This window comes from Xiphias gladius, unplaced genomic scaffold (assembly GCF_016859285.1).
Source record: "Xiphias gladius isolate SHS-SW01 ecotype Sanya breed wild unplaced genomic scaffold, ASM1685928v1 HiC_scaffold_328, whole genome shotgun sequence".
NCBI lineage: Eukaryota > Metazoa > Chordata > Actinopteri > Istiophoriformes > Xiphiidae > Xiphias > Xiphias gladius.
In genome coordinates this window covers 2,452-14,201 of record NW_024402001.1, presented here as the reverse complement: position 1 = coordinate 14,201, position 11,750 = coordinate 2,452, and the positions used below count along the sequence as shown (strand labels likewise).

Sequence of the window (11,750 nt, the reverse complement as noted above, 5' to 3'; positions counted from 1 at the left end):
CGGCTCCTCCTCCTACTTTGAGAAATTCGATCTGTTAATCCCAAACTTCACAGAGCTGATGACGGTGAAAGCAACAGATTCTATTAGGGAGACATCAGCAGACTTAGCTGCACAATATGTGATTGCATGTCACAAACCGACGGACACATAATTTAAACATCACTGCATGTGACCAGAATTATCTTTATTTAATTTTGTTCAAACTTCTCAACTGAGTATTTGCTGCTTTGTCAGTTGGACAAAATAAATGACGTTCCGACATTTTATATAACAAATTAACGGAGAAAATATTTATCTGATAAATGGATGCTGAAAATAAATGTTAGTTGCAGCATTAAATAAGTCTTACTGTTATGTTCTGAAACACTACCGAAACAGTACTGCACAAACCAAACGGCGGTAAACAGGATTAAAACGTAGCAACTATTGGCTGAACCAGACAATATTAACTAGAACACAGCGGTACATTGAAGATCTTCAGTGGTAAAGCTGCTTTGAAGCAGACCTGTGGCTCAAAGAGACAATTGTCTTGAACACAAAGTTCTTAACATCTTTCCAGGATCTTTTATCCAAGGCTTTCTCTTCTTTTACACATTGCATGCAGGGTTCTTTTCCAGGAACTTGGCGCTCTTTAATAAACTTTGCCAAGTGTTTCTTTACCGCACTCCTCTCTACTTCACTCCACGGTCTCTTCGCCTTCACTATGGTTCGCTCTACAAATGAAAGAGAAGACAATGTAGATTTTGTAACCTTAAATACATAAAGCTCAGTGTAGATTTCTTGACTCCTATTGTGGTTTTGCTTTAAGATCCAGTACAGTTGAGACAAGTACAGCCACACACAGTTCTTTCTACACTACTCAAATTAAAGCGGAAACTTGGCACTTCAATGTAGTATCCATTATTTTATTTCATATTGAATGTGCTGAAGCAAAGAGTCTGAAGAGCAAAAAAATTAACTGTCCAAATACTAACAATCTGGACTGTAAATGCTTCTTGCCCCTTTTTAAAGAACTTACCCATTGCCCCCATAGCCTTGGTCCGTTTTTCTCTTTTCTTCTTCTGTGAGGGCCTCTTAACCAAGCTTGTTCCTGGACTCTGATCTACAATGGTAACAGACATACATTAGCATCCGTTACGTGAGTTAGTGAAATCTCAGGTATGATGGTATGATGTCTATTTAAATGCTGACTGTAAAATGTGACTACCCAAATCTGACAGTTGGCCGCTAACACGTACATTTCAGAGGTCAAAAAATGGGTAAAGTATGAAAAATAACCAACAGGTTACTTTGCCAAAGGAAGGAGCTTCTGTACATTTCGTAATAAACATTAACTCACCATCTATATCTGTACTCCCATCCTCATCACAGGGATCAGGACTCTTTTTGGGGGAGAAGAGCTCAGAACGCCCAACTGAAAAACGAGAGCAAACAAAAACTGTGTACGAAAGGAAGACATACTGAAAGCATAAAACTGTATCTGCAGAGAGGCCTATAATTATTGATACATGAGAGTTTTCGCCAGCAGGTATCCACTGATACCTGCCATGAAATGTGGGGGTTGTTCAAACGTGTAGAGCGTTTGTTGATTTGTGTTTGACGAGCGATAAAATAATTCAGGAGCACCTACTGACAAAGGAAAAACCAACATAAAGCGTCTTAGTAAGGTGTTGGGGCCACCACTAGCCCCCAGAAAAGCTTCAGTGCGCCTTGCCATTAATTCTACAAGTCTCTGGAAGTCTATTGCAGGGATGAACACCATTCTTCCAGAAGACATTCCCTCATTTGGTGTTTTGATGATGGTGGGGGAGAGCGCTGTCTAATGCGTCAGTCCAAAATCTCCCATAGGTGTTCAACTGGGTTGAGATCCGGTGGCTGAGAAGGCCACAGCATATGATTCACATCATCTCATCAAACCATTCAGTGACTCTTCGTGTCCTGACTGGAGGCATCTGCAGTTGGCTGCTAACACGTAAATTTCAGAGGGCAAAACTGTACGCAGCAGCAGCGTCTCCTTGAACATTACAAGACAGTTCATCCTCACAAATGGGTCAACATGGGAAAATAATTCAACTGCCATAAAAATGGACACTAATTATTTACTCAAAATTGTAAAAATCTCTAATGAAAGTAAAGAACTGAATCGTGGCAAGTACTGTAATTAAAACTCTTGACAGTAAAGTAGTACTCTACTTGTTTTTTAACTGATAGATTAAAGTATGAAAAACAACCAACAGGTTCCTTTGCCAAAAGGAAGGAGTTTCTGTACATTTCGTAATAAACATTAACTCACCATCTATATCTGCACTCCCATCCTCACCACAGGGATCAGGACTCTTTTTGGGGGAGAAGAGCTCAGAACGCCCAACTGAAAAACGAGAGCAAACAAGGAGTATGTACGAAAGGAAGACATACTGAAAGCATGAATCTGTATCTGCAGAGAGGCCTATAATTATTGATACGCGAGAGTTTTTGCCAGCAGGTATCCACTGATTGCTGCCATGAAATGGGGGGTTGTTCAAACGTGAAGAACGTTTGTTGATTTGTGTTTGACGAGCGATCAAATAATTCAGGAGCACCTACTGACAAAGGAAAAACCAAATTAAAGCGTCTTAGTAAGATGTTGGGGCCACCACGAGCCCACAGAAAAACTTCAGTGCGCCTTGCCATTGATTCTACAAGTCTCTGGAAGTCTACTGCAGTGATGACCACCATTCTTTCACAAGACATTCCCTCATTTGGTGTTTTGATGATGGTGGGGGAGAGTGCTTTCTAACGCGTCAGTCCAAAATCTCCCATGGGTGTTCAACTGGGTATCGATCCAGTGGCTGCGAAGGCCACAGCATATGATTCACATCATCTCATCAAACCATTCAGTGACTCTTCGTGTCCTGACTGGAGGCATCTGCAGTTGGCTGCTAACACGTAAATTTCAGAGGGCAAAACTGTACGCAGCAGCAGCGTCTCCTTGAACATTACAAGACAGTTCGTCCTCACAAATGGGTCAACATGGGAAAATAATTCAACTGCCATAAAAATGGACACTAATTATTTACTCAAAATTGTAAAAATCTCTAATGAAAGTAAAGAACTGAATCGTGGCAAGTACTGTAATTAAAACTCTTGAGAGTAAAGTAGTACTCTACTTGTTTTTTAACTGATAGATTAAAGTATTAAAAACAACCAGCAGGTTCCTTTGCCAAAGGAAGGAGTTTCTGTACATTTCGTAATAGACATTAACTCACCATCTATATCTGCACTCCCATCCTCACCACAGGGATCAGGACTCTTTTTGGGTGAGAAGAGCTCAGAACGCCCAACTGAAAAACGAGAGCAAACAAAAAGTGTACGAAAGGAAGATATACTGAAAGCATAAATCTGTATCTACAGAGAGGCCTATAATTATTGATACATGAGAGTTTTCGCCAGCAGGTATCCATTGATTGCTGCCATGAAATGTGGGGGTTTTTCAAACGTGTAGAGCGTTTGTTGATTTGTGTTTGACGAGCGATAAAATAATTCAGGAGCACCTACTGACAAAGGAAAAACCAAATTAAAGCGTCTTAGTAAGATGTTGGGGCCAACCACGAGCCCCCAGAAAAACTTCAGTGCGCCTTGCCATTGATTCTACAAGTCTCTGGAAGTCTACTGCAGGGATGACCACCATCCTTTCAAAAGACATTCCCTCATTTGGTGTTTTGATGATGGTGGGGGAGAGCGCTGTCTAACGCGTCAGTCCAAAATCTCCCATAGGTGTTCAACTGGGTTGAGATCCGGTGGCTGCGAAGGCCACAGCATATGATTCACATCATCTCATCAAACCATTCACTGACTCTTCGTGTCCTGACTGGAGGCATCTGCATTTGCTATGTTTCTCCACTCATTTATTCAGATTTTTCCTTTAATTTGTCACTCATCTTTCTAAGTTTTGTGTCTGTCTATGTACACAGTTGGCACTGAAGGGCCAACTATACAATTCCTGCTACACAAATATCGAGTAACACGAATGGAATTAATGTTGCCAACCAACTGCACGGCTTACAGACACACACACACAAGAGGCATCAAATGCTGGTTTCGAAGTAAATGCTTCTTGCCCCTTTTTAAAGAACTTACCCATTGCCCCCATAGCCTTGGTCCGTTTTCCTCTTTTCTTCTTCTGTGAGGGCCTCTTAACCAAGCTTGTTCCTGGACTCTGATCTACAACGGTAACAGACATACATTAGCATCCGTTACGTGAGTTAGTGAAATCTCAGGTATGATGGTATGATTTGTATTTAAATGCTGACTGTAAAATGTGACTACCAAAATCTGACAGTTGCCCGCTAACACGTACATTTCAGAGGTCAAAAAATGGGTAAAGTATGAAAAACAACCAGCAGGTTCCTTTGCCGAAAGGAAGGAGCCTCTGTACATTTCGTAATAGACATTAACTCACCATCTATAGCTGCACTCCCATCCTCCCCACAGGGATCAGGACTCTTTTTGGGTGAGAAGAGCTCAGAACGCCCAACTGAAAAACGAGAGCAAACAAAATGTGTGTACGAAACGAAGACATACTGAAAGCATAAAACTCTATCTGCAGAGAGGCCTATAATTATTGATACGCAAGAGTTTTCGCCAGTAGGTATCCACTGATCGCTGCCATGAAATGTGGGGTTTTTTTTCAAACGTGTAGAACGTTTGTTGCTTTGTGTTTGACGAGCGATAAAATAATTCAGGAGCACCTACTGACAAAGGAAAAACCAACATAAAGCGTCTTAGTAAGGTGTTGGGGCCACCACGAGCCCCCAGAAAAGCTTCAGTGCGCCTTGCCATTGATTCTACAAGTCTCTGGAAGTCTACTGCAGGGATGAACACCATTCTTTCAAAAGACATTCCCTCATTTGGTGTTTTGATGATGGTGGGGGAGAGCGCTGTCTAACGCGTCAGTCCAAAATCTCCCATGGGTGTTCAACTGGGTTGAGATCCGGTGGCTGCGAAGGCCACAGCATATGATTCACATCATCTCATCAAACCATTCACTGACTCTTCGTGTCCTGACTGGAGGCATCTGCATTTGCTATGTTTCTCCACTCATTTATTCAGATTTTTCCTTTAATTTGTCACTCATCTTTCTAAGTTTTGTGTCTGTCTATGTACAAAGTTGGCACTGAAGGGCCAACTATACAATTCCTGCTACACAAATATCGAGTAACACGAATGGAATTAATGTTGCCAACCAACTGCACGGCTTACAGACACACACACACAAGAGGCATCAAATGCTGGTTTCGAAGTAAATGCTTCTTGCCCCTTTTTAAAGAACTTACCCATTGCCCCCATAGCCTTGGTCCGTTTTCCTCTTTTCTTCTTCTGTGAGGGCCTCTTAACCAAGCTTGTTCCTGGACTCTGATCTACAACGGTAACAGACATACATTAGCATCCGTTACGTGAGTTAGTGAAATCTCAGGTATGATGGTATGATTTGTATTTAAATGCTGACTGTAAAATGTGACTACCAAAATCTGACAGTTGCCCGCTAACACGTACATTTCAGAGGTCAAAAAATGGGTAAAGTATGAAAAACAACCAGCAGGTTCCTTTGCCAAAAGGCAGGAGCCTCTGTACATTTCGTAATAGACATTAACTCACCATCTATATCTGCACTCCCATCCTCCCCACAGGGATCAGGACTCTTTTTGGGGGAGAAGAGCTCAGAACGCCCAACTGAAAAACGAGAGCAAACAAAAAGTGTGTACGAAAGGAAGACATACTGAAAGCATAAAACTGTATCTGCAGAGAGGCCTATAATTATTGATACATGAGTTTTCGCCAGTAGGTATCCACTGATCGCTGCCATGAAATGTGGGGTTTTTTTTCAAACGTGTAGAACGTTTGTTGCTTTGTGTATGACGAGCGATAAAATAATTCAGGAGCACCTACTGACAAAGGAAAAACCAAATTAAAGCGTCTTAGTAAGGTGTTGGGGCCACCACGAGCCCCCAGAAAAGCTTCAGTGCGCCTTGCCATTGATTCTACAAGTCTCTGGAAGTCTACTGCAGGGATGAACACCATTCTTTCAAAAGACATTCCCTCATTTGGTGTTTTGATGATGGTGGTGGAGAGCGCTTTCTAACGAGTCAGTCCAAAATCTCCCATTGTTGTTCTTCTGGTTTGAGTTCCGGTGGCTGCGAAGTCCACAGCATATGATTCACATCATCTCATCAAACAATTCAGTGACTCTTCGTGTCCTGACTGGAGGCATCTGCATTTGGCTGCTCCACTCATTTTCAGATTTTTCGCAATTGTCACTCAGCTTTCTCAGTTTGTCTGTCTTGAACATTGGCACAAGGCACTATACAGTTCCTCCTACACAAATGGGTCAACATGGGAAAATAATTGCCAACCAACTGCATGGCATAAAAATGGACACTAATTATTAATTCAAAATTGTAAAAATCTCTACTGAAACAAAAGAACGGAATCGTGACAAGTACTGTAATTCAAACTCTTGACAGTAAAATGTAGTACAAATCTACAGTTGTTTTTAACTGATAGATGGGTAAAGTATGAAAACAACCAGCAGGTTCCTTTGCCAAAAGGAAGGAGTTTCTGTACATTTGGTAATAGACATTAACTCACCATCTATATCTGCACTCCCAGCCTCTCCACAGGGATGTGGACTCTTTTTGGGGGAAGAGCTCAGAACGCCCAACTGAAAAACGAGAGCAAACAAATGTGTACGAAAGGAAGACATACTGAAAGCATAAATCTGTATCTGCAGAGAGGCCTATAATTATTGATACATGAGTTTTTCGCCAGCAGGTATCCACTGATTGATGCCATGAAATGTGGGGTTTTTCAAACGTGTAGAACGTTTGTTGCTTTGTGTTTGACGAGCGATAAAATAATTCAGGAGCACCTACTGACAAAGGAAAAACCAAATTAAAGCGTCTTAGTAAGATGTTGGGGCCAACCACGAGCCCCCAGAAAAGCTTCAGTGCGCCTTGCCATTGATTCTACAAGTCTCTGGAAGTCTACTGCAGGGATGACCACCATTCTTTCAAAAGACATTCCCTCATTTGGTGTTTTGATGATGGTGGTGGAGAGCGCTTTCTAACGCGTCAGTCCAAAATCTCCCATAGGTGTTCAACTGGGTTGAGATCCGGTGGCTGAGAAGGCCACAGCATATGATTCACATCATCTCATCAAACCATTCACTGACTCTTCGTGTCCTGACTGGAGGCATCTGCATTTGCTATGTTTCTCCACTCATTTATTCAGATTTTTCCTTTAATTTGTCACTCATCTTTCTAAGTTTTGTGTCTGTCTATGTACACAGTTGGCACTGAAGGGCCCACTATACAATTCCTGCTACACAAATATCGAGAAACATTGATGGAATTAATGTTGCCAACCAACTGCATGGCTTACAGACACACACACACAAGAGGCATCAAATGCTGGTTTCGAAGTAAATGCTTCTTGCCCCTTTTTAAAGAACTTACCCATTGCCCCCATAGCCTTGGTCCGTTTTCCTCTTTTCTTCTTCTGTGAGGGCCTCTTAACCAAGCTTGTTCCTGGACACTGATCTACAACGGTAACAGACATACATTAGCATCCGTTACGTGAGTTAGTGAAATCTCAGGTATGATGGCATGATGTCTATTTAAATGCTGACTGTAAAATGTGACTACCAAAATCTGACAGTTGGCCGCTAACACGTACATTTCAGAGGTCAAAAATGGGTAAAGTATGAAAAACAACCAGCGGTTTACTTTGCCAAAGGAGGGTGCTTCTGTACATTTCGTAATAGACATTAACTCACCATCTATATCTGCACTCCCATCCTCCCCACAGGGATCAGGACTCTTTTTGGGGGAGAAGAGCTCAGAACGCCCAACTGAAAAACGAGAGCAAACAAAAAGTGTGTACGAAAGGAAGACATACTGAAAGCATAAAACTGTATCTGCAGAGAGGCCTATAATTATTGATACATGAGAGTTTTCGCCAGCAGGTATCCACTGATTGCTGCCATGAAATGTGGGGTTTTTTTTCAAACGTGTAGAACGTTTGTTGATTTGTGTTTGACGAGCGATAAAATAATTCAGGAGCACCTACTGACAAAGGAAAAACCAACATAAAGCGTCTTAGTAAGGTGTTGGGGCCACCACGAGCCCCCAGAAAAGCTTCAGTGCGCCTTGCCATTGTATCTACAAGTCTCTGGAAGTCTACTGCAGGGATGAACACCATTCTTTCACAAGACATTCCCTCATTTGGTGTTTTGATGATGGTGGTGGAGAGCGCTTTCTAATGCGTCAGTAAAAAATCTCCCATGGGTGTTCAACTGGGTTAAGATCCAGTGGCTGCGAAGGCCACAGCATATGATTCACATCATCTCATCGAACCATTCAGTGACTCTTCGTGTCCTGACTGGAGGCATCTGCAGTTGGCTGCTAACACGTAACTTTCAAAGGGCGCAACTGTACGCAGCAACAGCGTCTCCTTGGACATTACAAGACAGTTCGTCCTCACAAATGGGTCACCATGGGAAAATAATTCAACTACCATAAAAATGGACACTAATTATTAAGTCAAAATTGTAAAAATCTCTACTGAAACAAAAGAACGGAATCGTGACAAGTACTGTAATTCAAACTCTTGAGAATAAAGTAGTACTCTACGTGTTTTTTAACTGATAGATTAAAAATGTGGGGTATTCTCCAGCAGGTATCTACTGATTACTGCCATGAAATGTGGGGGTTGTTCAAACGTGTGATCGTGGTGGAGAGCGCTGTCTAACGCGTCAGTCCAAAATCTCCCATAGGTGTTCAACTGGGTTGAGATCCGGTGGCTGAGAAGGCCACAGCATATGATTCACATCATCTCATCAAACCATTCAGTGACTCTTCGTGTCCTGACTGGAGGCATCTGCAGTTGGCTGCTAACACGTAAATTTCAGAGGGCGCAACTGTACGCAGCAGCAGCGTCTCCTTGAACATTACAAGACAGTTCGTCCTCACAAATGGGTCAACATGGGAAAATAATTCAACTGCCATAAAAATGGACACTAATTATTTACTCAAAATTGTAAAAATCTCTAATGAAAGTAAAGAACTGAATCGTGGCAAGTACTGTAATTAAAACTCTTGAGAGTAAAGTAGTACTCTACTTGTTTTTTAACTGATAGATTAAATTATTAAAAACATCCAGCAGGTTCCTTTGCCAAAAGGCAGGAGTTTCTGTACATTTGGTAATAAACATTAACTCACCATCTATATCTGCACTCCCATCCTCACCACAGGGATCAAGACTCTTTTTGGGGGGGAAGAGCTCAGAACGCCCAACTGAAAAACGAGAGCAAACAAAAGCTGTGTACGGAAGGAAGACATACTGAAAGCATAAATCTGTATCTGCTGAGAGGCCTATAATTATCGATACATGAGAGTTTTCTCCAGCAGGTATCCACTGATTGCTGCCATGAAATGTGGGGGTTTTTTTCAAACGTGAAGAACGTTTGTTGATTTGTGTTTGACGAGCGATAAAATAATTCAGGAGCACCTACTGACAAAGGAAAAACCAAATTAAAGCGTCTTAGTAAGATGTTGGGGCCAACCACGAGCCCACAGAAAAACTTCAGTGCGCCTTGCCATTGTATCTACAAGTCTCTGGAAGCCTACTGCAGGGATGAACACCATTCTTTCACAAGACATTCCCTCATGTGGTGTTTTGATGATGGTGGTGGAGAGCGCTTTCTAACGCGTCAGTCCAAAATCTCCCATAGGTGTTCAACTGGGTTGAGATCCGGTGGCTGAGAAGGCCACAGCATATGATTCACATCATCTCATCAAAACATTCAGTGACTCTTCGTGTCCTGACTGGAGGCATCTGTATTTGCTATGTTTCTCCACTCATTTATTCAGATTTTTCATTTAATTTGTCACTCATCTTTCTCAGTTTTGTGTCTGTCTATGTACACAATTGGCACTGGAGGGCCCACTGCACAATTCCTGCTACCCAAATATCGAGAAACATTGATGGAATCAATGTTGCCAACCAACTGCATGGCTTAAAGACACACACACAAACAGCATCAAATGCTGGTTTGGAAGTAAATGCTTCTTGCCCCTTTTTAAAGAACTTACCCATTGCCCCCATAGCCTTGGTCCGTTTTCCTCTTTTCTTCTTCTGTGAGGGCCTCTTAACCAAGCTTGTTCCTGGACTCTGATCTACAACGGTAACAGACAAACATTAGCATCCGTTACGTGAGTTAGTGAAATCTCAGGTATGATGGCATGATGTCTATTTAAATGCTGACTGTAAAATGTGACTACCAAAATCTGACAGTTGGCCGCTAACACGTACATTTCAGAGGTCAAAAACTGGGTAAAGTATGAAAAACAACCAGCGGTTTACTTTGCCAAAGGAAGGAGCTTCTCTACATTTCGTAATAGACATTAACTCACCATCTATATCTGTACTCCCATCCTCATCACAGGGATCAGGACTCTTTTTGGGGGAGAAGAGCTCAGAAAGCCCAACTGAAGAACGAGAGCAAACAAAGAGTACGTACGAAAGGAAGCATGAATCTGTATCTGCAGAGAGGCCTATAATTATTGATACATGAGAGTTTTCGCCAGCAGGTATCCACTGATTGATGCCACGAAATGTGGGGGTTTTTTTCAAACGTGTAGAACGTTTGTTGCTTTGTGTTTGACGAGCGATAAAATAATTCAGGAGCACCTACTGACAAAGGAAAAACCAAATTAAAGCGTCTTAGTAAGATGTTGGGGCCAACCACGAGCCCACAGAAAAACTTCAGTGCGCCTTGCCATTGTATCTACAAGTCTCTGGAAGTCTACTGCAGGGATGAACACCATTCTTTCACAAGACATTCCCTCATGTGGTGTTTTGATGATGGTGGTGGAGAGCGCTTTCTAACGCGTCAGTCCAAAATCTCCCATGGGTGTTCAACTGGGTTAAGATCCAGTGGCTGCGAAGGTCACAGCAAATGATTCACATCATCTCATCAAAACATTCAGTGACTCTTCGTGTCCTGACTGGAGGCATCTGTATTTGCTATGTTTCTCCACTCATTTATTCAGATTTTTCATTTAATTTGTCACTCATCTTTCTCAGTTTTGTGTCTGTCTATGTACACAATTGGCACTGGAGGGCCCACTGCACAATTCCTGCTACCCAAACATCGAGAAACATTGATGGAATCAATGTTGCCAACCAACTGCATGGCTTAAAGACACACACACAAACAGTATCAAATGCTGGTTTGGAAGTAAATGCTTCTTGCCCCTTTTTAAAGAACTTACCCATTGCCCCCATAGCCTTGGTCCGTTTTCCTCTTTTCTTCTTCGGTGAGGGCCTCTTAACAGAGCTTGTTCCCGGACACTGATCTACAACAGTAACAGACATACATTAGCATCCGTTACGTGAGTTAGTGAAATCTCAGGTATGATGGCATGATGTCTATTTAAATGCTGACTGTAAAATGTGACTACCCAAATCTGACAGTTGGCCGCTAACACGTACATTTCAGAGGTCAAAAACTGGGTAAAGTATGAAAAAAAACCAGCGTTTTACTTTGCCAAATGAAGGTGCTTCTGTACATTTCGTAATAGACATTAACTCACCATCTATATCTGTACTCCCATCCTCCCCACAGGGATCAGGACTCTTTTTGGGGGAGTAGAGCTCAGAACGCCCAACTGAAAAACGAGAGCAAACAAAAAGTGTGTACGAAAGGAAGACAT

At 42.1% G+C, this 11,750-nt stretch overlaps 1 protein-coding gene across 1 annotated transcript; it reads right to left on the bottom strand.

Moving 5' to 3' along the window:
• Positions 1 to 157: 157 nt before the first annotated feature.
• Positions 158 to 11,313, bottom strand: LOC120787625. Its single transcript, XM_040123300.1, has 12 exons — positions 11,310 to 11,313; positions 10,449 to 10,523; positions 10,128 to 10,211; positions 7,811 to 7,885; positions 7,491 to 7,574; positions 5,635 to 5,709; positions 5,313 to 5,396; positions 4,439 to 4,513; positions 4,117 to 4,200; positions 3,246 to 3,320; positions 1,019 to 1,102; positions 158 to 713 (listed from the first exon to the last, which is right to left on the bottom strand). Exons 1-12 carry the CDS (start codon positions 11,311 to 11,313, stop codon positions 478 to 480), a joined length of 1,035 nt encoding a protein of 344 aa, XP_039979234.1. The 3' UTR covers positions 158 to 477.
• Between the last annotated feature and the right edge of the window lie 437 nt (positions 11,314 to 11,750).

What these genes read in the sequence shown, in the direction of transcription:
- LOC120787625 (XM_040123300.1), bottom strand. An exon ending in TGGGAGTACAGATATAGATG is followed by an intron (nt 10,212 to 10,448) that starts GTGAGTTAATGT and finishes TTACCGTTGTAG; the next exon opens with ATCAGAGTCCAGGAACAAGC. An exon ending in CAAGGCTATGGGGGCAATGG is followed by an intron (nt 3,321 to 4,116) that starts GTAAGTTCTTTA and finishes CTCGTTTTTCAG; the next exon opens with TTGGGCGTTCTGAGCTCTTC.